Here is a 26,370-nt window from a genome sequence, read left to right as displayed (position 1 = left end):
CTCCGAGTTCCTCACGGATGCTGAAAAAAAACTCCCACAAAAATGTCATATATTAAAAACTGCTTTATTTCGCCACATTGCGAGACTCAACTCCGGTTCATTGTGACCGGACTGCGTCTCTGCGCCGGTTCCTAACTCTTTGCTCATGTTCCCAAACACTGAGTGATCAACAGCAGCTATTTATTACAAACTATCATTCATATTTAAACAGAGTGGTAATGTGAATACAGCAACGTTAGAGCCACACAACACATGTCGTAAGAAACTGCGCTTTAAGAATCAGTGTAACGGGTGAAAAACTGTGTGTTTGTGTGATTTCAACATTTACACAGTGCTTCTTTTCTATTCTGGGCTCATTCAAAGTGTTCGTGATGCGCTGTGGTTAGTAACATATATCATCTTTGTAACCTACTCTGATACAGAGTCATTCAAACTTCTTCAGGTGGCTGTAGAGCGACTGGACGTACGTGAACACACACATGGGGTCCGGCTTGTCCCCCATGTTCAGCATGTCCTCCACCTCGATCAGACGGAGGCAGTCGGCCTGCTCCCTGAAAGTGGAACCACAAGAGTGAAGATGAATAAAGTGGTGCAACTATTAAGGTAGAAGTCCCGGAGAGTTGCTGACAGCCGGACGTGGCTAACAGTGATTAGCTCAGGGCAGCACGGTGAAGGCATTCAAAGGTCTTTTTTAACCACTAATGCTGCTGAAAATAACAGCAAACCTCTGCAGCAGCATGAGAAGAGTCCCTACAAACAAAACAAAGCACCAATGGGCTCCTTCCTTTGGGATTGACTTTGGTAATCCACTTGAATGGACTTTACTATGAGAGGAGCTGGTACAGGGGCCAGTAGGTAAGTCTTTAAAACACTCTTAATAATAATAAACTCTGGGTTCACTAACTACGTTGTTGCTGCTTTGTTGTGTGTGTAGGGACTCTTCTCATGCTGCTGCAGAGGTTTGCTGTTATTTTCAGCAGCATTAGTGGTTAAAAAAGACCTTTGAATGCCTTCACCGTACTGCCCTGAGCTAATCACTGTTAGCCACGTCTTTGCAGCTTTAAACGCAGAACAACGGTCTCTGTGCAGCCAAAGGTTGAAAATCTAATTGCAGATCTGAGTTTTTTAATGTAGTTTCTGTACTTTTGGGACTTTGACTGTATAATTAACAGAGATTGTAAAAAAAGAAGAAGCATGGAGCAGCTTACTCTGCGGTGCTGAAGGCCAGCTGGAGGTTGTGTTTGCGGTTTGCGGGGTTCAGCGCGTTGTAGTCAAAGTCCAGAGGGAAGAACGAGTGAACCAGAGCGCAGAAAGCCATCCCGTCGCTCCAGCTGCTCGAGAAGTTCTGGAGATCGATGTTCTGAGGGGGGAAGGAGACGACGAGGACGGCGTCACATTAAATCTGTTATGGATTTCATTGTCATTCAGTTATTTTTTATTTCTACGAACAAAAAGTCCAGTGTGAGATAAAAGAGAAGCGCCTTAAAGCTCATTTATTTCTGCCCTCCTCTCTTATTTTGACGCGCCTGTTCTCGCTACTGTCATAGTTCAGATCTTAATTTTTTCTGTTGTGTCTCGGTTTGTATGTCAGACCCCTCTCTCCAGTCACTTTCCTCGGTGCAATAAAGATAAAAAACGCTCCCTAAAAAGGATAAACTGCTGTTGGGGATGCTGTGATATGATGCAAAGCTCCAGGACAGATGGTCACCTAACCATCCACCACCATAGTTATTATTATTATTCATATTTATATTTATTTTACCTTAACTGCTGTTATTTCTACTGTTCATATCATTCTAGTGTGTTCACTGCCGTAACTATTGTGAGGCATAGTCATGATATTATTACAGATATTATTATAGTTAAATAAAGACGCTCGTCCTGTTAAAGGGAAGGTTTTCATCACCACGTGTGCTCAGGATGCTGAGTATGTAAATATATTGATGTTGTAACTTGCTGCTGCTCATGGAGCGACTGTTGGGTTTCTGTAAATCCAAAAAGAGTCAGAGTCCAGAGTTGCTCTTTATGTCTTTATGTAACGTGTCCTGAGAAAACTTTGGTTTTTATTTGGCACTTTAAATAAAACTGAACTGAATTGATCTGAATTTAACTGAATTGTGAATTAAGTGAATTAAAGTTGAAGTAAACGGAATTGAATCAAACTGAAGTGAATTTAATTAACTGAATTGAACTGAAGTGAACTAATTGGATTTAATTTAGGTTAATTGAATTGGTAAATGGTAAATGGACTTGTGCTTATAAAGCGCCTTTCTGGTCTTCTGACGACTCAAGGCGCTTTCACAGTGTTTGTCACATTCACACTGATGGCAGTGGACATCTACAGACCATCTAATCTAACCATTCACAGCACATTCACACACTCTTGCGCAGCACGAGGAGCAATTCGGGGTTCAGTGTCTTGCCCAAGGACACTTTGACATGTGGACCGGGGGAGGTGGGGATCGAACCACCAATCTCTCGATCAGAGGACGACCCACTCTACCACCAAGCCACAGCCGCCCCCAAGTTAATTTAATAGAATTGAAGTGAAATTAACTGAATTTAACTGAAATAGTTGGATTTAATTGAAGTTTAATTCAAGTGAAATGAACTGGATTAAAGTGAACTGGATTGAACTGAATTGAATCAAGCTAAACTGATTGAATTGAATTGAATTGAATTGTATTGTATTGGTAAATTGGTAAAAGCTGATGTTTTCAGTGTCATGGATGAACTTCAGAGCCAGCATATACGTGGCGTGGCGTTACAAAGGGGTGGAAAGTTTCTGTTACCTTTCCAGAAACTCTCTGTAGAGATTATAAGGGAAGTTAAACTCGGAGTTTGGGGAATTTTTACCTATTTTTACCTAATTTTATCAAATTTTTTCCTCTCAAAAGAGTTGGAAACGTCATGTAAATGTATATAAGCGGGGACATTCGCCTCGTTTTCAGGGAGATTAACGGGAATATATGGGAATTATTATTGTTTATCAGCATTATTGAAGCTTCATAAAGACGATTGTCATAAAAACACAGAATTATTTTGCTGTTGAAATCAACAAACTTAAACAGATGACGCAGTTCACGTCTTGTTATTACAACGAAACATACGGATTAGACCGCAACGTTAAAAACAGAACAAAGGTGAATAAAGTGGATCATTTAGGAGTCTTTCACACTTAACCGTGCACTGTGCTCTCTCATCACACGCACACAACTGCTGGATGAAATGCTTTTATTGCACATTCATTTTCTTCCCCTGATGTAAATAAACATAATAAACCAAACCAAAGGAAGGAAACGGCGGCGTCGTACCTGGTAGCCGATGGTCTTGGAGCGGCACCACTCCAGCAGAACCTGTTTGATGCCGCTGGCGCTCGACACGCCGAAGCTCTGAGAGCGCTTCAGCTTAGGTTTGGAGTCTTTCGGCCTAGTTCAACAGAAGTGCAAACCACATCGTCTCATGTGTGACGGATACGGATGAGCACAAAACTGGGAGATATTTGAACTTCTCTTACTTCACGGGGTCCGAGTTCATCCGCTCAAAGAGGGCCCGCTTGGCCTGAGCCCCAGTGGGGCGCGGAAGCGTCTGTGCTCTTGTCGCATCCGTCTTAAACTCAACCGCCCCTGGTTTGTTCCCCTTCCTGTGGAGAAACACCACATCATCTCATTATAATGATGATAATAACAATAATAATAATAATAATAAGTGTTTTTATACAGCAAACAGTTGCATCTGAACCGCAAACACCACATCATCTCATTATAATGATAATAATAACAATAATAAGTGTTTTTATACAGCAAACAGTTACATCTGAACCACAAACACCACATCATCTCATTATAATGATGATAATAACAATAATAATAATAATAATAAGTGTTTTTATACAGCAAACAGTTACATCTGAACCGCAAACACCACATCATCTCATTATAATGATAATAATAACAATAATAATAATAATAATAAGTGTTTTTATACAGCAAACAGTTACATCTGAACCGCAAACACCACATCATCTCATTATAATGATAATAATAACAATAATAAGTGTATTTTTACAGCAGTGTCTTTTAGTGTGCTGGTGTAAACACGTAAAGACACATTTATGATCATATACGGTTTATTTTATAGTGTATATTGTATTAATTTACATTTACTACACTTCCTGATTTGAGTGAATGCACATTACTTGTAAATTGAATTACATTTCAAAGGTTTGTTATAATATATAAGAATAATATTGTATAGTAGTTGATATAAGGGATCATAATTAGTTATAATGCAGTAATAATAATTATGGTGGGATTGAATAAGTTGTGCTTCTTCCCACTTTTTTTCTAATGACAAGAAAAATTATTATTTAATAAAATAAAAATAACAAACTTGAATCTAAAAACACATAAAAATGCTAAAATGACGCTAAAACAGCAGAAACAGTGAGTTGGATTCATGACTTACTTTTCCAAACTGGGTGAAAAACCAGATTTGATGATTGATTTGGAGGGAAGAAGTTTTTCTGCAGAAACATAAAGAGAACGAGAGACGCGGCGTTAGAGCAGAGGGGGCGGAAATATCCAGAATAAAGTACTAATACCACAGAGTGACAAATAAAAACACTCCACTACAGGTGAAAGTCCTGCATTCGACCCTGAGGCGCCCTCCCACTGTGCCTCCGTCCCGTGCCCCGTGCTTTAGGGTCCTTGTCCCCCCCTCCAGGCCCGTTTGTACTCACACTACCTGGGCCTCGGAGAATGCTTCTTGCTGCCTATACGTCATCACACCGTAACACGTCACACGCATTGATGACGTCATCGCAATGCGTGGCTTTGTTTCCAGATCTTTCCGTAGACCTCGGAGTTTTTGTGCGTCTTGTCGACTGTTTTTGAATCTTTTCATCGACCAAATCTGCAGTAAACACTCCACCTCCGCATCACACCAACGTGAACCTTTCACCGCCATTGTTTGAAATGTCCGCGCATGGTCCCTCCTTCTTTTTTCTATGTCCCAACAGGCGCACAGGAAATGACCTCAGAACCGCCGTAGGCCTCGTGCTCGTACACGTGCGCACGCTCGTGCTCGTAAACGTGCAAACGTGCTTTACAAAAGCCCACCTCTACCAAACGGGCCGTGGTCGGCAAGCGTACCGCTCCTTGACGTGGTACGGTTGCACTCACACTGGTCAAAGGAACCAGACTTTAGCTGTGGAACGTGCTCGGGCACGGGACGGAGGCACAGTGTGAGTAAAGGGGAGACACTCCAGGTAAAATCCTCATATTTAATCAATAATTGCAGTTTTGGACAATGATATCACTCCTTAGATGTCACTTTGATCTACCAGATTTTATTTCCTGCAAGTGTCTCCCGCTATCCAGCCTCTAAGGGCGCACTCACACTGTCCATCCGTACCGTACCCGAGCACGTTTCAGAGTCTAGTTCTTTTGACCAGTGTGAGTGCAACAGTACCGCGCTGGCCACGGCCCGTTTGGGAGAGGTGGGCTTTTGTAAAGCATGTTTGCAAGTGTACGAGCACGAGCGTGCGCACGTGTACGAGCACGAGGCCTACGGCGGTTCTGAGGTCATTTCCTGTGCGCCTGTTGGGACGTAGAAAAAAGAAGGAGGGACCATGCGTGGACATTTCAAACAATGGCGGTGAAAGGTTCACGTTGGTGTGATGCGGAGGTGGAGTGTTTACTGCAGATTTGGTCGATGAAAAGATTCAAAAACAGTCGACAAGACGCACAAAAACTCCGAGGTCTACGGAAAGATCTATTCAATTCAATTCAATTTTATTTATAGTGTCAAATCATAACAAAAGTTATCTCAGGACACTTTACAGAGTAGGTAAAGACCACACTCAATGACTTATTTATGATTTACATAGACCCAACAATTCCTCTGTAGAGTACAGTGGCAACGAAAACCTTCCCTATAACAGGCAGGAACGTCGGACAGACCCAGCTCTTTGGAGGACGGCCATCTGTCTTGACCGGTTGGGGAGGAAGAAAAGGAGAGAGAAAGAGAGAAAAGACACACAGATGGACAGGGAGAGACAGACAGACACACTTCCAGAGATGCAAGCAAAGCCTAACAGTAACTATAATATTTATAGTAATGTGAATATGACGTATATGTTAAGGCAGTTAATACAACAGAATAGTAGAAACAAGCACAGCTAAAGTGACAGAATATGAAAATGATAATAATTATGGTGGCAAACATGATCAATGATGAGTAGTGGCAATAGCAGCTACAATACAGCTACAAATTTTATAGTTTATTAAACTAGTGATAGTATATATGAGTAACAGTGACAATAGCAGCAGAAAGCGTCATGTAGGACCACGGCAGCAGGCACCACCACCATCAGCAGAGACCTGCGAGACGACAAAGCACAAACAGCTCCGGGGAAGAAGCTGAATCAGTAACATGCATTGATGGGACATGAATGATTCAGACAGAGAGGAGAGAAGCTCAGAGTATCAGGAAAAGTATTATCCCCCGGCAGACTAGGCCTATAGCAGCATAATTAAGCAGAATAAAGTCTCATCGTAAGCCCTAGCTGTAAGCTTTATCAAAAAGGAAAGTTTTAAGTTTACTCTTAAATAAGGGGACAGTGTCTGCCTCCCGAATAACATTTGGGAGTTGGTTCCACAGGAGAGGAGCTTGGTAGCTGAAGGCTCTGCCTCCCATTCTACTTTTGGAGACTCTAGGAACGACGAGTAGCCCTGCATTCTCAGAGCGCAGAGATCTAGATGGGTGATACGGTACTATGAGCTCTTTAAGATACGACGGAGCCTGACCAATAAGAGCTTTGTACGTAAGGAGAAGGATTTTAAATTCTATTCTAGATTTTACAGGTAGCCAGTGCAGAGAAGCTAATACAGGAGAAATATGTTCTCTTCTATTTGTTTTAGTTAGTACACGAGCTGCAGCATTTTGGACTAACTGGAGACTCTTAACAGACTTATTGGAGCAGCCTGATAATAAGGAATTGCAATAGTCCAGCCTAGAAGTAACAAATGCATGAACAAGTTTCTCTGCATCTTTCTGAGACACAATGTTCCTAATTTTTGCAATATTACGCAGGTGAAAATATGCAGTCCTTGTCGTTAGTTTTATGTGAGAATCGAAGGACATATCCTGATCAAAAATAACACCCAGATTCCTTACTGTGGTGCTGGAGGACAACACAACATCATCCAGAGTAACAATGTCTTTAGCTATTGAGTTTCGGAGGCCTTTGGGGCCAAGTACAATAATTTCAGTTTTGTCTGAGTTTAACATCAGGAAATTGCAGGTCATCCAGCTTTTTATTTCCTTAATGCACATTTGAAGTTTATCTAACTGATGGGTTTCTTCTGGTTTGATCGACAAATATAATTGTGTATCATCAGCATAACAATGAAAATGTATGGAGTGCTTCCTTATAATATTTCCTAAGGGAAGCATATATAAGGTGAAAAGAATCGGTCCAAGGACAGAACCCTGTGGGACTCCGTGACTAACTTTAGTGTGCATGGAGGATTTGTCATTAACATGTACAAACTGAGATCTATCTGATAGATATGACTTAAACCAGCTCAGTGCGGTTCCTTTAATGCCGATCAGATGCTCTAGTCTGTGTAGCAGGATGTGATGGTCAATAGTGTCGAAGGCAGCACTAAGATCTAGTAAGACAAGTACAGAGACAAGTCCTTTGTCTGAAGCTATTAGAAGGTCGTTAGTAATTTTCACCAGTGCTGTCTCAGTGCTATGATTTGCTCTAAATCCTGACTGGAAATCCTCAAATAACTCATTATTATGTAAAAAGTCGCACAACTGATTGGCAACTAATTTCTCGAGGATCTTAGAGAGAAAAGGAAGGTTAGATATAGGTCTATAGTTGGCTAGTACCTCAGGATCAAGACTGGGCTTTTTAAGAAGAGGTTTAATTACAGCTACTTTAAAAGACTGTGGTACATAACCTGCTGACAAAGACATGTTAATCATATCTAATACAGGAGTGCTAATTAAAGGTAACACTTCTTTAAGTAACCTAGTTGGAATAGAGTCTAGAAGACAAGTAGAAGGTTTTGATGCTGAAATAGTAGAGGTTAATTTGTTAAGGTCGACTGTAGAAAAGCAGTCCAAGAATATTTCAGGTCGTACAGTTTGTAAGGTTCCTGGGTTTGATGAACAAATAGTGCCAAGCGAGTTGATTTTGTCTCTAATAGTGATAATTTTGTCATTAAAGAAGGTCATGAAGTCGTTACTGCTGAGGGTTATAGGAATACATGGCTCAATAGAGCTGTGGCTCTCTGTCAGCCTGGCTACAGTGCTAAAAAGAAATCTAGGATTGTTCTTATTCTCCTCTATTAAAGATGAGTAATATGCTGCTCTGGCATTACGGAGGGCCTTCCTATAGGTTTTAAGACTTTCTTGCCAAACTAAGTGAGATTCCTCCAGTTTAGTGGAGCGCCATTTACTTTCCAACTTTCGCGATATTTGTTTTAATTCACGGGTTTGTGAGTTATACCACGGAGCTAACTTCTTCTGTTTTATTATCTTCTTTTTTAAAGGAGCAACAGAGTCAAGTGTTGTTCTTAGAGAGCCTGCAACACTTTCAACAAGGTGATCAATTTCAGAGAAACTAACGTTAGTGCAGGAATCTTGAATATTAGGATGAGGCATTAAAGTAAATGCAGATGGAATCGCTTCCTTAAATTTAGTTATAGCACTATCAGATAAACATCTGGTGTAGACACTTTTACCCAGTGGTGAGTGGTCCTGTAATATGAATTCAAAAGTTATTAAATAATGGTCTGATAAAATAGGATTCTGTGGAAAGACTATTAAGTCATCAATTTCCACACCATAAACCAAAACAAGGTCGAGGGTGTGATTAAAACAGTGAGTAGGTTTATGTACACTCTGACTAAAACCAATCGAATCTAATAGAGAGATAAACGCGATACTGAGACTATTATTATCGCTGTCCACATGAATATTAAAATCACCTACAATTATTACTTTGTCGGATTTAAGGACTAAATTTGACAGAAACTCTGAGAATTCGGACAGAAATTCAGAGTAGGGACCGGGAGCACGGTACACTATAACAAATATAATTGACTGCACAGTTTTCCAGGTTGAATGTGAAAGACTAAGAACAAGACTTTCAAATGAATTATAATTTAGTTTAGGTTTAGGGTTTATTAATAGGCCTGAATTATAAATAGCTGCAACGCCTCCTCCTCGACCACTGCCTCGAGAAATATGAGTATTAATATGACTGGGAGGAGTGGATTCATTTAGGCTAACATATTCTTCGGGACGCAGCCAGGTTTCGGTCAGACAGAGTAAATCAATATGGTTATCTGATATCAGATCGTTTACTAATACAGCTTTAGATGAGAGAGATCTAATGTTTAAAAGTCCACATTTTATTTTCTGATATTGTTGCATTGTCGCAGATTTTGCGTTGATTTGTATCAAGTTTTTCTTTATAGCTCCTCTTCTGTTCATTTTTGATCTGTTTAATTTAAATGATCGTGGGGCAGACAGTGTTTGTATACTAAACTGAGCTGGAAAATGCTCCACAGGGAGCGCAGAGAGGTGTGTAAGACTGCCACTCTGCTTCCTGGGTACCTGCGATAAGGGCAGCGCAGAGAGGTGTATTAAACTGCGACTCTGCTTCCTGATCCCAACACTGGGTTGTCATGGTTTTAGACCGCTAACAACTGCGTCCAGGTTCTTAGATATGAGAGCGGCACCCTCCAAAGTAGGATGAATACCATCTCTCCTAATAAGACCAGGTTTTCCCCAGAAAGACTGCCAATTATCTACGAAGCCCACATTATTTACCGTGACGTCATCAATGCGTGTGACGTGTTACGGCGTGATGACGTATAGGCAGCAAGAAGCATTCACCGAGGCCCAGGTAGTGTGAGTACAAACGGGCCTGGAGGGGGGGACAAGGACCCTAAAGCACGGGGCACGGTGCGGAGGAACAGTGGGAGTGCGCCCTAAGAGTCTGACGTAACAGAGTAAACGTATTGAAGTTACACTCCAACACTGCAACAACGACAACAAACCACTTGTACACACTCACAGTATGTGCACATGTGGGAAGTTTTACCTGCAGGCTGAGGAAAACTCACACTCCTCTTCAGACTGGGGCTGGGCGTCTTCAGAACTGGCACTGAAACGATGAAGAACAAAAAGCACGCGGTGTTTACGCAGACGTGCATGCGAAGTGCACGTGAAGGGTCTGTGAAATGCGTTTTCAGACGTGTCCGTATAGAAGGTTGTAGGTGGTGAAGCCTCAGTTTGAAGCTTATAGCACTCGTCCACTTGTCCACATCCGAATAATCCACGAAAGCCAACTGGTACACTTAATATGAATCGTGTCCTATATACACGACATGAGTATCTACATATGTATACTTTTAAATGGGTAGACCAGGGGTGGGCGATCCCGGTCCTGAAGAGCCACTGTCCTGCATGTTTTAGGTTCCTCTCTGCTCTAACACGCCTGAGTCTATGGATCAGCTCGTTATCAAGCAGCTGATGCTCGTCACAGTTTGATTATTGTTAGACTCAGGTGTGTTAGGGTAGGGAGGAACCTAAAACATGCAGGACAGTGGCTCTCCAGGACCGGAATTGCCCCCTCCGGGTGTAAACCATAGACTATAAAAAGAAAAATGCACGTAGCCACCGTGACGTCACCTGTTGTTGCCGTTTGGCCGTCCCCATCTCGGTATTTTGGAGCCACAAGTGACGGATAAAGACGTACGTCCACTATTTCTTTACAGTCTATGGTGTGAATTAAAAACAAGGATCCACTTGTGACCTTTGTTTTAGTGACGGATCTTTGTGCCTCTGGCTGAACTCGCTCACCTCTCTTAAACGGGTATTCTCCGGGTTTCACCGTGGAGTCCTGTGACGATGAAAGGCTGGAGGACGGAGACGTCAAAGCAGACGATGATGATGATGATGAAGACGACTCCGCGCTGGTTTTGCTCACAGCACAGAGAGGCGAGTAGGGCTTGGGTTCAGAGACGTCTACAGAGAGAAGACACATGAACTCTTTTGGTAGTTTAAAGGTCCTTTATTCTGCTCACTGTCAGGTTCATGTATTTGGATTTTGGGTTTATAACAGAACAGCTTCACGTGCTTTAAAGTCATAACCTGTAAGATTTGAGATACCTGGTTTCTAGCGGCCTCTTTGGCGCTAAGGCGTAATTGTCGGCGAGCCTGTTCTTTCATGGTCATCTTGTCACGTTTACGGTCACTACGTGTGTTTACTTACTGAAACACATTCACCTCTCTACTTCCAGTTCGTCCCCTATATGTTCCCCTCAATCCCCTAAATCCACACACACACACAAACATGTTCCTGTCACTCTTCTGCCCTTGACTCAGAAGTCGGAAGTTCCAGTTTTCAGATTGCAAGTGAACGCAGCATAACCGTTAGTGACGAGCTCCAGCTGCAGACCAACGGCTGTCAGCAGCGTCACCAACATGGAGGCGTGTTTACATTTTGTCAGCCAGGGAATGACTGCACTTACTACCTACATGGCTGGCTTAAAGACACGGTGGTGTGGTGGTTAGCACTGTCGCCCCATAGCAAGACGGTTCCAGGTTTGCATCCCGGCTGGGGCCCTTCTGTGTGGAGTTTGCGTGTTCTCCCCGTGTCTGCGTGGGTTTTCTCCGAGTTCTCCGGTTTCCTCCCACAGTCCAAAGACGTGCAGGTGTTCGGTTCATTGATGACTCTAAATCACCCGTAGGTGTGAATGGTTGTCTGTCTCTGTTCGTCTCTATGTGTCCTGTGATAGACTGGCGTCCTGTCCAGGGTGGACCCCGCCTCACGCCCGATGTCAGCTGGGATCGGCTTCAGCCGTGACCCCGACAGGGACGAGCGGTTGAAGATGAATATGAATATGTGTGAATACGGGTTGTGTGCATTTCTCTCTTGAGCGTTTTGATGCTTTCACAGTATCTAAACAGCATCTAAACCTGCTTTAGAATACGTTACTAAAAAAAAAGACATGGAAATCTAATGTTTTATGGGACCTTTAAGATATCAGAGCAGAAAAACAAACCAATACTGAAGCACTGTTCTCACCAGGTTTAAATGGATATTCACGCGTCGGAGCGTCTGCTGCAGACTGACCCGCTGCTTTAGCCACCGATGCTGGAGGCTGTGCAGGTTTGGCGGCGAGCACGCCCTCTGCACTTGGTTTGGTTGTCATGGCGGTGACGGGAAGATGGGGCCGGGGTTCATCAGCGTCTGACACAGAAAAAAAACAGCATCTGAATCGTTTGAGATTTGAAGTTAAGAGTTTTGTTACGCTGACAGAAGGAAAAGTAGAGTTCCCTCTCACCACGTTGGACAGAAGACTCCGTCGGCTTCACTGGAGTTTCTTTCGCTGCTCCGGGCGCTGAGGCGGGAGACGGGGGCACAGCTGGAGCTTCGGAGCTGGGTTTCATCACCGCGGTGAGGGGGTGATGGGGTCGGGTCAGAGGACCTGATTCCTCCTGGTCTGGAAGATAAAAAGCATGCAGTGTTTACAGAGACTCGTGCGTGCAAAGTGTACGTGAAGGGTCTGTGAAATGCGATTTCAGACGTGTCAGTATAGACGTTTGAGATGATTTCTGAAGCAATGCTTGAATACTACATGTGAGGAAGAAGATTGTTTTCGTTCCGACCCACTGTTTTAATATGAAAATGTTTCAGTGTGGACGCAGACTTTGGGCGCACTCACACTGTCCATCCGTACCGTGACGAGGCACGTTTCACGGCTAAAGTCTAGTTCGTGTGACCGGTGTGAGTCCAACCATGCTTGCCGGCAACGGCCCGTTTGGGAGAGGAGGGCTTTTATAAAGCACGTTTGCACGTGTACGAGCACGAGCGTGCACGCGTGTACAAGCACGAGCACGAGGCCTACGGCGCTTCTGACGTCATTTTATGTGCTCCTGTTGGGACAAAAAAACACAAAGCCAAAAACGTTTCCATGTGTTCTGCGCTGCTTTCCATTATGTGGCCAAAAGACCGTGCGCTTTTGCAAACAAAGCCACGCATCGCGATGACGGCATCAATGCGTGTGACATGTTACGGCGTGATGACGTATAGGCAGCAAGAAGCATTCTCCGAGGCCCAGGTAGTGTGAGTACAAACGGGCCTGGAGGGGGGGACAAGGACCCTAAAGCACGGGGCACGGGACGGACGCACAGTGGGAGTGCGCCATGCAGCAGGTCCATGGGCGGTATGAGACAGTGGGCCCCTGAACTGGACCCCCAAACTGTAAAGTCTCCTTTTAGTCATTTTGCACCTCCTCTGCTGTAATTCTGTGAATGTTCTGCATCTGTTTTGAGTCGTTTCGTCATCTTTTTGTGGTCTTTATGAATCTAGTTCTAGTTCTTTTGCACTTCCTTGTGGGTTATTTTTACAGTAGTTTTGCATCTCTGCGATTGTTTTGCATCTTTTTGAGTTGTTTCGATTCCTTCTGATTCATGTTTTTCATCGATTTGCGTCAGTTAGCATCTCTGTAGTCATTTTGGGTCATTTGCAGTGGTTTTGAGTGTGTTCGTGGTCATTTAGCATCTACTTGTGATGGTTTTGTGTTTTTTTCAGCAACATTTGGTGACCAAGGGCCCCTGACCCTATGGGCCCCTGACCCTATGGGCCCCTGACCCTATGGGCCCCTGACCCTATGGGCCCCTGGGCCTGTGCCCATGAGCATGTCGTTCCCATAAAAGCATCGTAAACACATTATCTTGTGTCGACCTGTAAAAACAAGTAGAGCAACCAACTGACCGGGCATGTTGTGGGTTTCCACAGTAGACTGAAGAGACTTCGTCATGGCACAGGACTCTGTGCTGGCTTTGGTGATGGCGGTGAGAGGCTGATGTGGGCTTTCTGAGGAGAGATGGAAGATGGGGTCAGTTTGTCAGGTTTTACCTCCGTCTGTGGAGCTTCTCAGATTATCCACCTACCTTGGTTCCCATTCTCTTGTGCAGCTGAGGCAACATTTCTCTCTCCTTTTGCGTCGGTGCCCTGTTCAGTAAAGACAAGACGTGCAATTTGATCATTTATTCTTTTCAGGAATCAATCTGTGACATCTACAAACGGGTTGGGACCAGAAAAAAAGGTCGTTTTCGATCGTGTGGACGTTCCCTTGATCAGTTTTATCAGAACTACATACAGAGATTTTCTTCCTTGAGAGAAGAGAACGGCACTGACGGCTTTATTTTCTCTTCTCCTGATTGACATTAGTGAGAGTTTGATAGACAGATGGTTCATCCAATCACCTGTCAGGGGTGTGTCCAAAGAGCCTGGCCTGGGACAATAAAAACCACACCAAAATAATGAAGGACTGATGTGTTAATGCAACAATATCATCCACCAATGAAGAAGAAGATCCCTTATTGGCAGCTAAATATATATGTGAGGGCGACACGGTGGTTCGATGGTTAGCACTGTCGCCTCGCAGCGAGAGGGTCGCTGTTTTGAATCCCGGCTGGGGCTCGTCCGTGTGGAGTTTGCATGTTCTCCCCGTGTCTGCGTGGGTTTTCTCCGGGTTCTCCGGTTTCCTCCCACAGTCCAAAGACGTGCAGGTGTTGGGTTCATTGATGACTCTAAATCACCCGTAGGTGTGAATGGTTGTCTGTCTCTGTTCGTCTCTATGTGTCCTGTGATAGACTGCCGTCCTGTCCAGGGTGGACCCCGCCTCACGCCCGATGTCAGCTGGGATCGGCTCGGGAAGCGGTTGAAGATGAATGAATATATACGTGTGTGTGTGTGTGTGTGTGTGTTTGTGTTTGAAACAAACGTTGAACCTAAAGTAAAAGTGTGAGGGGGTGGGATGAAGCCTGATAATCTACCCAAAACTTAGTTTAACAGTTTTAAAAATATAATGTTAAAACACATCAGACCTGAACGCAGAATTTTCCAAGGAATACCATTTTCCTTGCAGCCGTTACCTCAGGAAGGTAAACATGTTACGTAAGACATGCCACCAACTGTCTGTGTCTATTTATACGTCTGTCTTTTACGCTATCGCTCATTGCTTTGCTCACAACAACACACCACGGTTCTTTTGTCTGTCAGACGGCTGTGGAGCTAAAATTATTTTAGGCCTTTATCCTCTGTGGTAAATCTGTGTGTGTGTGTGTGTGTGTGTGTGTGTGTGTGTGTGTGTGTGTGTCTGTGTGTGTGTGCGTGTGTGTGTGTTCACTCCTCTGAATATGTGATCTTCAGCTGTTAACAGCTGAAAGCTTCTCCTTTAATGACAGCTGGGGCCAACAAACCCATGCAGCTATTTTAGATTTTGCAATCAGTCCCTTTGCGAGAGTTTCCGCTCCGCTCTTCTTACATCCCAATATAGCCCCAAATGGATGCTTTGGAAATCAGGGTGTTAGCCTGAGCAGTTCAAGTATATCAGCCTGAAGCCTGGCCCGTATTTGCCCCCTTTCTCCCACCCCTCCTGGCTCTGCTCTTTGCTTTCCAGAGACACGCAGTGGTCTGGCAGCCACGCAATAGAGCCGTGTCAGCCGGTCCGTCAACTGGTCGTCAGGAGGGAGATTAGCACCACAGTGAACTCTGGACTCCACCCCAGCTCCTGTAGGATATCACAGTCTGACTGTCTGACCCTGGTAATCCTTCAGCCTCTGGCTGGTTTACCTCCACATCACTGCAGCTCCTTTTAGAAAGATGCAAACGAGACTTTGGTTGGATACTTACAAACACACAAACAGACTATTTTAATTTTTACCACCATTGACGAATTACCTCGACTGTTGAAGCCACAATGAAACATAACCTGTTTCACCTTTCCACCTGCTAACTTCATACAAGTTACCATTTTTACATTTCAAATAGTCCTACGAGTGCATACTTGGCTTGTGCCGAACCATGTCACTTGAAAAGTTTGGATAGAAGTCTTCCAGCCAATCAATGACCCGTGAGGAGCTACTGGCAGTTGACCAAATGAGGGGTGATGACGACACGAGACGCCCGTTCAACACAACAATGGCGGCTCCAAAAGAAGTTAGTTTAGGGCCCATGTCAACGGAGACGCTTTTTACTGAACAACTTTTGTATCGTTTTGGCCGACCACCGACGCGGAGCCGGTGTTATCGGAGCCTGAAAACGGGATCTTTTGAAACCGTGATGTACCAGAGGGCTATCTTGGTTCAACTGTGCTACGTCAGAGCGCGGGGGGTGACGGGTTGGAGAAGACCGGCTGATTTCAGCGGGGAGGAATGTTGGCAGGGTGTGCGTTTCGACAGGACAGCTGGTTGTCCCTCCCGGGGGTGTGGGACATGGGGGGGTATTATTGACAGGGACGTAGACGCAATTCAACTTTCCATCAGGAGATTTGAGACTTGGATTGGAAGCGAGATTCCCGAGCGGTTAGGAGACACATTTATTCCATACCTGTCTTCAAAAGAAATAATATGTGTGTACCGCTCACTGTGGGGAGCGTCAGGTAATCCACTACATCCCCGACTGTGGATCTGAATTCACTTTAAACATTTCCAGGATTTTGTTCACTAAGCAGCTTCAAAGAGCTGCGGCTCAGTCCCAAATCACAGACCCCGAAATACACGTGCCCTTTGGAGGACCTGCGGTTATAAGAGCGGGTCTTGGGGGGGCAGGGAATGGTGTGGAAGCATGTAAGAGAGTGTGTGCATGTGTGTGTGTGTGTGGTGGGGTTGTTCTTAAATTCATTTGGAGCAATGTACGGATACATAATCCCTTGTCAGAATCAGAGATACTTTAATAATCCCAGGGGGAACTGTAATGCTATTAATGTGATTATTCAAGGTTGATAATGCGAGATATTATTATTAGTCCGCGACTGAAATAATGATATCTACTGATGGCAGGTGATGCAGAGCCGCAGACAAATGTGCGAAGCTGGGGTCAGAGGTTAAATTTATATTGGATAAACAGGTTTCTATGGATCAGGAAAGCTCAGCTCATACGCACATCTCATCTTTTAAATGATTTGATCGCACTACGGGGGACGTATTCACGCTCTTTGGGTTGAAAAATATACGTTGGTTTCTGTTTGGACGATGCAGGGACAACTTTGGGAAGTGAGAGTTTCACTGAGCTGCATTAACCCGGGAGAGGAGGTCGGACTGTCGGGTAACAGAGCTGCCAAAGCTCCTTGGCATGGGCCGGGTGCCATAAAGTGATACAGTAACATGAGGTTGTTTTCAGACAGACGTTAGCACAGCGTGAAAAACACAACTACATCTTTCACAAGGCAACCGCGGTGAGAGAGGGCCAACGCACCGAGACGGCAAAAAAGATGCGAGTCATCCAAAAACAACGTGGAGTCATCTGGAAAGTCACTGCACTGGTGAACCAAGTGACTGCAGGTGCACGTAACTCAATCGAGGGAATGGGTGTTTTTACCGTTTATCACAGATCGCAGCAACAAACGATAAAATGATTATCGTGAGAACTCTTCAGAGTTGTAATGTGCGTTATTTCGGTGTCCAAGAAGCCTCCAAACTCATGGGTCTATTACTCAAATGGCGGTTCGCCGTCATTGGGCCGGCTAGACGTGATTGGACTTGACGCGCCAGTGCTGCAGCTACCCACTAGGAGGCGTGTCTTCAGCGGCATGATGGGAGCGCTTTGTGTCGTGGTTTCATTTTTGGGTTTTTAAACATTATTGAAGTATTTCTCACGTCACAGAAACCAATGAGAGTGAATCTTGTGTTCTGGATGTGACTTTCACACTGTCAGTGCTCCGTCACCGAATGTTCGGAGCTCCATGTGCCGCCAAAACGTAGCGGCGTTGGCATGGAGGTCCGTCGCAAAGACAATAACCTTATTTTTAGTTTCATTAAATGCACCTGAATTCACAAATACGCAGGATAGTACCATAGACCTTCCTGTTCTCCGTCATTCTGGTCGCAACCTCTGCTGTTGATATTTAGAAGCTGGCGAGCTCGAGGAGCGAACACAATTAAGTCCCCTATTGATTTGTTATTTAAAGGCTTTAATTTAAAAGCATCTAAATCAGGAGATGTTGGAGTTTTCATCAGCAGTGACATTTTTAAAACGCCCTTTTCTCTCAGATCCTCCACAGACATGAGTTGAATCCGCTAAACGCCACTTTAGCATCGTCTCAGCTCGCTTCGAACCTTGACCCAGGTGGTGTCAAAGACGGCTTCAGGTGCCGGGTACTATCCACAACTTCTGCTGAGGACAAACAAAAACAACAGCGAGTCTGATCGAGCCGTACCGTGCAGTTGAAAAGCGCCACAACTAGTTGGAGAGAAGAAGTACAGAAACCCTAAACCAGGGTTGAAACCAGGGTGGACTCTGCTTTGCGATCCGGGTCAAGACACAGGGTCGGTTTCAATGTGAATGGTGCACCACCAGGGTTGAGTACTGTGTAAATGTAATTGAATGAATACTCACGTTAGTCTCAGCGTGTCTCTTTGCTCGCCATGGAGGAGGGGCTGCGGCGTTGCCGGGGGCAGCAGCGTGGCTCGATCCTCCACTTGACGCTGATGTCTCAGAGTACGTGAACTGACTCGACTGGCTGTTCTCTGATCTCCCGGAGTAAACCAGACCTCTCGGCTCTCCTTCTGCTTGTCCATTCTCCATACTTCCCTCCACGCTCTTCCCCTTCACTTCGGCTGGACTCCTCTCGGCCTTGACCCGGGTGAGACCCTCCACCAGGCGGCCGAGGGCCTCCAGCTTCGCCCTGAGCTGCAGGTTCTCCTCCTGCAGCCTGGTCACCGCCTCGGCCAAGGGTCCGTTGGAGACGCACATCTCCTCGATCCTCTGCTCTACGTGCTGCTTAAAAGCACCCACGTCCACGTGCATCTCCCTCACGGCGGCTTGCAAGGTGGTCCTGAACTGAACCAGGGTCTCGCTCACCATCGCCTCCTGAACTCCCGCTGCAGCTTCATCCATGGCGTCTTTACCACCCCTGAGATTTGAGTCAAACGAGGAACGGGGGGGTCAACACAGAGCTCAGAAACCACCTTCAATCTTGTCTTTCTTGTCCTTTTTCAGTTCGTCCTGCGATTCACGTCCGAGCCTTCGAGCTCTTGACCCAAGTCCTTCCTTCAGAGGGACTTGCGGTGCTCCATGCCAGCTCAAAAGCAAAGTTGAAGATGCAAAAGGGTTTTAAGGGGGGACTTGCTGCGGGTAGATTCCTCGGTGTCAACTCATTAAAGTCCCATCAAGCTCCACGGAGCCCTTCTCTCACTGTGCGTATTCTCTTACTCCCTCCTCTCATCTGGTCAAAGCAAGAGCAGGTGTTATTTATAAAGCTGTGGAAAAACTCACGCACAATGTCATCTTGGGTGAAGAGATTACGTACGGCACAGGCGGATCAGGTTCTTGAGCCGGGGAACCATCAAACTAACCGTCGGGAGGGATCCAGTGGACGTGGAGTCGCTGGTGCATTTACTATGTTTCCTAGAAGCCAGAGCCCCAGAGTGCCGTCCAAGCTATCTATGTCTCCTAAGCTCGGGGAGCAACAGGTTCAACGCTGTATTTTTGGGACAAAAAGGGGGCGGGAAAATATCAAACGGGGGAGGAGGGGTCGGGATTATTCAGATGCTTTGGCTGCGGGTAAAACTGTGGTCACTGCAGTTTCCTAGGGGTCAGTTTAAACACGTTTGGTGGTGATTTGACTATAAAAGCAACATTCAAGAGGAAGATGGGATCAGTAACAAGGGGGATTTTAGTGACTCTGATATTTCACTCCACTTTCTAGATTAAAAACACATCAAAACCCTGATTTAATAAACTGGGATTAGTGGGAATACTGACATAATTAAACGTATAGAGCCTAAAAACCTAAATCTCTTGATCTCGGATGCTCTTTGACGTTACTTAAAACCTCTAATTTAACATTTGATTTGGTCCAAATACTTTTAAATAACTGCATTTAAGCATCTTTTCCTTTTTGGTTTCTTTTTCATGTTGCATGCATACACATATTTCCAGATTTTTATACTTTATCTTGTGATCGAGGCCAATGACCAAGAGGTTACGCTCAAAGTCTAAACCCATGCGTCATCATCTCTGATAAATACAAATATCTTTATTATTTCTGCAGCACGTTTCCAAAGTTACAAAGTGCTTCACATGAAAGGAGAGAAGGAAACAAAGGAAATAAAGCAATAACAAAATATCTGCTAAATAATAAAACACACTTTTATAAAAGAACCTTTTGAGCTTAGACTTAAAGTCGCTGCTTTGGCTGAAATCATTTGTATAACTTCAAATAAGAAACTTTTATTTTGAGGATATTTTTATCACTTATTGAGTTTGTACTTCGACATGCTGCTAAACTGCACGCTGCGTATTGTTGTATATTGTATTTACCTGCGTTTAACCACACATTAGTCACATTTAGTTGATCGTTTGGTTTGATTTATTTGATGTTTTATGCTTTTATTTTGATTTGATTTATGTTTTTATGCTTATTGTCACTCTGATCCTTTCCCATCTCTCTATTGAAACTGTTGCACGATCATTTCCCTCGGGATAAATAAATAAAGCTTCTTCAATCTTGAATCTTTAAAATGTCACATTTAAAGGAATACAATCATCCCCAGCTTTCTACCCACAGATCGAAGCGTTCAAAATCATTTTATACTTTAAAGTAGAGCGTCGGGGAAAGGAGAGAAGCAGGAACCAGCATCTCTCCTGAGCCTCAGACGTCAGCCTGAGCCAGCAGCGCCCCTGGGTGGCCATGACTTCACATTACAGCTCAGAGACGCAGAGACACGGGGCTTTATTTGGGAAAAAGAGAAGGGGAAGCAAAGCACGTGAGCAGAGAATGTAGATAAATCTTTATTTAAAGCGCACGCACGCACACGCACACACACACACACACACACACACACACACACAGCCCATAACGGTGGCTTCTTTCTCTGTGATCTGTTTTTGGGAATCCTGCAGGTTCTGAGACCTGGTCGCGTACACCGAGTGTTGCCTCACCAGCTAAACGATGAGCTGACACTTAGGCCGCACGCACACTGGGCCAAGATGATGAGCCGCGCTGTGCTTTCGCCCGATTGCTCCCTCTCCCGGTCCGCCTGCACTCACACTTGAAATGATCCGGGCCTCGGCTCGACTGCTTCTTGCTTTTACATCATCGCCCCTCAGAGTTTTTCTGCTGTAAACACTCGACTCCGGCATCAGACCACTGTGAAACCTTCAGCTGCATCTTTTTAAATGGCGGTCGTCAGAACAGTGGTATATAAATAGACATCAGGGCTGCAGTCAGTGCTCGCGTTTGTGCTCGTACATGTGCATCTGTGCTTTACTAAAGCCCACCTCTCAGTTGCGGACTGGTGCCGTTCCAGAGCGTGGAACATTTGTACTCACACTGGTCAAACGAACTAGACTTTAGCCGTCAATAGTGCTTGGGCACGGTACAGATGGTAAGTTTGAGAACTCTACTCACACCTAACATTAGTGCTTGGGCACAGTAGGAATAGTCACACAGCTGAAGTCTAGTTCGTTTGACGACACGGCACACTTCCGGGCCACGGCACAGTTAAGAGAGGTGTGCTTTAGGGCGCCCTCCCACTGTCCGCCCGTCCCGTGCCCCGTGCTTTAGGGTCCTTGTCCCCCCCTCCAGGCCCGTTTGTACTCACACTACCTGGGCCTCGGAGAATGCTTCTTGCTGCCTATACGTCATCACGCCGTAACACGTCACACGCATTGATGACGTCATGGCGATGCGTGGCTTTGTTTCCAAATCTTTCCGTAGACCTCGGAGTTTTTGTGCGTCTTGTCGACTGTTTTTGAATCTTTTCATCGACCAAATCTGCAGTAAACACTCCACCTCCGCATCACACCAACGTGAACCTTTCACCGCCATTGTTTGAAATGTCCGCGCATGGTCCCTCCTTCTTTTTTCTATGTCCCAACAGGCGCACAGGAAATGACCTCAGAGCGCGTGTGCACGCTCGTGCTCGTACATGTGCAATGGTGCTTTACTAAGGGCACACTCACACTGTCCATCCGTCCCGTGCCCCAGCACGTTTCACGGCTAAAGTCTAGTTCGTTTGACCAGTGTGAGTGTAACCGTACCGAGTCTAGGAGCGGCACGCTTGCCGTCCACGGCCCGTTTGGGAGAGGTGGGCTTTAGTAAAGCACGTTTGCACGTGTACGAGCACGAGCGTGCACACGCACGAGCATTAAACGGCGGCCCTGATGTGTTTTATGACCGTTCCCTGTGACGGACGTTTAAAAAGATACCGGTGAAAGGTTCACGTTGGTGTGATGCGGAGGTGGAGTGTTTACTGCAGATTTGGTCGATGAAAAGATTTAAACAAACTAAAACTCTGAGGGGTGATGATGTAAAAGCAAGAAGCCGAGGCTCGGATCGTTTCAAACGTGAGTGCAAGTGGGCCGGGGCCGCGGGGGAAGAGGGAGGGGGGGGGCGATCACGCTAAAGCACAGCACGGATCATATGGGCCAAGTGCGAGCGCGCCCTTAATGCACAGCTCCGAGAGCAGAGATAATTCTCTGTACGTCATCACCACAAACCATTTTCACTGTCACATTATGATTTTATATAATAATATCGATTATAGCTGCTTTAAGGTTACCTTCAGAGAAACTCTTACAGCAGCTTCTGTGTCAAATGACGATGAGTCGTTTGCAACTGGAGCGAAACACACAAACCCCCCCCCAACAAACTGTGAAAGTGACACATGAACATTTAATAGTATAATGAAGTTCGTTTTCAGGGGCTTAGCAGTAAAAGTGAGAACGGTCTTTTGATGGATGTCGATGGCGTCAAACACACGAAACAAGACAAGGAAAACAGAACAGAGACGTGTTCGAAACGGTCTATCAAATCAAATTTATTGAATCTTTTAAAGGGGGTGCTCTGAATTCACAAGTTGCAGCTACAGTACATAACTCCTCTCACATCAACGTCGTTCCAAGCCATCTCCTAAAACAGTCCAGTCTTTTCAGATTTCAGAAAAACAAAATTAAAATCACGCTACTAAAATAAAATAAAATCAAATAAAAAAGACAGATGCATCAAATCTGATATATATGTATGAAAAATGAGAACACTATCAAAAATAACGCGGGGCGGGAAACGTTAAAGGTCGTAGAGGTGCCGCGTTGACGTCGGATACAGTGAGCGATATGGACAGCAGGTAGAGACACACGCACGCGCCCGCCGCACGGACGTGAAACGGCCTCAAAACGACAGAAACACGGCAAACAAAGTCAGAATATACGTGTGTGTGTTTATATATCTATGCTTTAAAAAGGGCTCCGACCTCCAACGCTGCAAATCCACTCAGACAAAAACAAACATGATGGGATCTGCTCGATAATTAAGAATATAAATTAAATGCTACAAAATATGAAACGCTTAAAAATATGAATATATAGGCCTTCATTTAATCTCAGAGTCTCATTCTAGCAGTGAACGCAGAGCAAAGTCAGATAGTGTCAGTGTTTCTCGATGGTTGCGGTGGACACCGAAAGGATATGATGATGATGATAAACATGAGAAATCAAGCAACGCCGCCTGCCAACTTCGCTCTCTCACATCGACTTCTGTGAAAATCGAGTTTCACGAGGCACTGGAGACCATATCGGGTTCAAGGTCAGTCCCAGCGACCCCGTTTAGCGCTTAGCGTTTAAATCCAGAGCTCATCCGTACGATAAAACGTCTCAAAGTCAAGTTTGTGTGCAGTTCATCAGCCTAACGCTGCATTCACCTCACATCAGAAGACACCAAACAACTCCATAGTGTTGCTACGCGAATCGGGGAATGGTGGAAAACTACGGACGCCGTGATTGGACTGCGTGATATTTAGGCCTTTTTGAGATGGTCGCCGTCTCAGATTAGGCGGTCGTAGTTCCGTAAACGACTGCCAAGAAACATGGCGGACTACACTACGACATCTTTCAAGCTCATTACATTTTGTCTTTAAAGTTGCGCGTGGATCTTTGCGTCCTTAGTAAATGTTGTCAATTAGACGAGCGTGTCGGTGTAGGTGCTAAACAGCGTTGGTGCAGCACAGCCGTTACGCTTCACCTGTTAGTTTTGGCGTCCATGTTCCCAACGATCCTGACAAACACGTCAAAGGAATATGAAGCACATCAAACAGGATGTTGTAGCTTCACAACGGAGTAAAATGTCGGTGTGTTTGAGGAGAATCAACTAAAATAGCCGGCTCGTCTCCGCCGCACCCTCAGAGGAAACAAACATCACACACGCAACAGTTTGGTGACCTTCTGCCCCCCCCCCCCCCCCACCACCACAGAAGAAGAAGACGTGAGGCTGGAGGGTAGTTCTGTTATTAAGTGAAAAGTGGGTCACTTAGCTATTAAGACGAGTCCACTACAGTCTAAAACACAAGAGAAGCACACGGATCTCTCTTCACGTAACCACGGTTACTGCGATGAAATGATGAGCCTGACAGTCTTTGGTTTGCCGACCCTCAGAAGTGGAAGTGTCGCACGCCGTGTCAGAAACCATAAATACGAGAAGAGAAGAAGAAAAATGCTTTAAAAATATCATTTCGCAAAGAAAACCGCGTAAGCATTCTAGATGTGACCGTGTTCAGAGTCAGCCTCAGTGTTTCATCTTACAATAAACCTCTATGACACACACACACACACACACACACACGCACACACACACACACACACGTTAACGACTTCATCAAACTTCATCGAACCCTGAGCGAAGAGGATGAACTATTAAGACTTTAATAATAAGAATCTATCGAGCGATAAAAGGAGACCTGGTAAGATATGTGTGCTCCGCATGCGTCGAACCTGTCACGAGGGATCCGCGGGTTCAGGATCAGGATCAGGTGCCGTTTCCGTGGCAGCAATCCGAGCGATGGAAACAACGTGGTTATGAGAGTTACGAGAACTTTGGAGTCAGGTCAGTGTGATCAGATCAGAGCAATTCATCCTTTGGAGAGTCAGCGTCATCGGTTGATGGGTGTTATTACTTTTGCAAGTACATAAAATACTTTGAATTTGAATTTTTGGACACATTTAAAATATAGAGTTTTGCTTTCAGAGGGACAGGATGGAAGGAAAGTTTAGTCTTTCTTCAGGTTTATGCGTCCATGCTTAAAAAAACGAGCAAATCGAACAAAAAAAGGGAACTTTTGATGCTCAGATTGAGGAAGAGGTCACAGGGAAAGTGTGGAATGTTCTGTTTTCTATATTTATTCCATGAATCCAACGTTAAATCTTAACAATCCTTCAAATTTCACCTCGTCCATTGGTCCGTGTAACAATTTCCCACAACTCTGGAGATGTTTCTACAGCGCTCAGTCAAATCTGACAGTTTTTGCGTAACTGTCAAATGGACCTTTCAAAATAAGAGTCCTGGGGCAAATGGGGAGTTTAAAATGATGTTCAGGGAAAAGTCAAGAGGAGGTTCGACTTTAGGGTTTGCGTCACGACGGTAGAAATGCAGAAATTTAGGTCAGATTTAAATCATTAATACATTAAATACCCACCGCCGTAAAAGCATTAAAACAACGCCGTATGTCAGTGTGAGGCTGAGGTCACGGTGCATCTGAATGCAGCGGACTACACGGGACACGTGCTCGGTTTCAATGGGGAACGCCCGCACAGGCCTCGCTAATCCCAACTGTTCCTGCCCCAAAACTGCTGAGTGGACAGGCAGATAATCCCGACGACAGATGGCAGCAGAGAGGAGGGCGCACTCTCACACGGAGAGAGAGAGCAGAGCATGATGGGAGGGTGAGAGGGATGAAACAAGGGTGATGAGAAGCAGGTGAAATAGAGCTTTTAATCTTAAAGACAAAGATAAAAACGGGCGCCTGAAGAGACGATTGGTTCTGAATCAATGAAAGCTGAGAAGCTGAAGTGTAAGCCTTTCTTGGTGGCTGGAGGTCAGAGCCATTACACTTCTGCGGAGGCTGAGGGGTGAACAGGACAGTGGGAGGATTCGGCTGAAAAGCAGCACAAAGCCACCGGGATGTTTCCAGTGAGAGCGGCCGGGTCAGCACAGGACAAAAGAGGTCTGCACCACGTTGGGCTCCGGCCAAACGAGACCAACAAGCCCGTCATTCAGCAGCTCGGTTTGCCTCACTCCCTCCTCCTCACGCTGCTCGTCAGCAAACAGGCCGTCACACAATCATCACCTTTGTCTCTAGTATTGAACGGGCTCGACTTATTTAAGGGAAGAGTTTAATTTGAGAATCGGACGAGCCCCCAAGTCACACTCCTCCTCACGCTGCTCGTCAGCAAACATGCTGTCCAACACTCATCACCTTTGTCTCTAGTATTGAAGAGGCTCGACTTATTTAAGGGAAGAGAATCGGACGAGCCCCCAAGTCACAGGGATTTCTGTA

General features: G+C 45.1%; 1 protein-coding gene across 1 annotated transcript; it reads right to left on the bottom strand.

Moving 5' to 3' along the window:
• Nucleotides 1-48: 48 nt before the first annotated feature.
• On the bottom strand, nt 49-19,488 carry LOC310956265 (uncharacterized protein). Its single transcript, XM_083926447.1, has 13 exons — nt 19,350-19,488; nt 18,437-19,265; nt 13,987-14,047; nt 13,808-13,909; nt 12,375-12,533; nt 12,116-12,280; nt 10,888-11,052; nt 10,127-10,189; nt 4,468-4,525; nt 3,518-3,643; nt 3,315-3,429; nt 1,209-1,360; nt 49-551 (listed from the first exon to the last, which is right to left on the bottom strand). Exons 2-13 carry the CDS (start codon nt 18,935-18,937, stop codon nt 425-427), a joined length of 1,794 nt encoding a protein of 597 aa, XP_083782573.1. The 5' UTR covers nt 18,938-19,265; nt 19,350-19,488; the 3' UTR covers nt 49-424.
• Nucleotides 19,489-26,370: the final 6,882 nt, after the last annotated feature.

This window comes from Echiichthys vipera, assembly GCF_963691815.1.
Source record: "Echiichthys vipera genome assembly, chromosome: 14".
NCBI classification, from domain to species: Eukaryota; Metazoa; Chordata; class Actinopteri; order Perciformes; family Trachinidae; genus Echiichthys; species Echiichthys vipera.
This window is presented reverse-complemented; position numbering and strand designations above follow the sequence as displayed.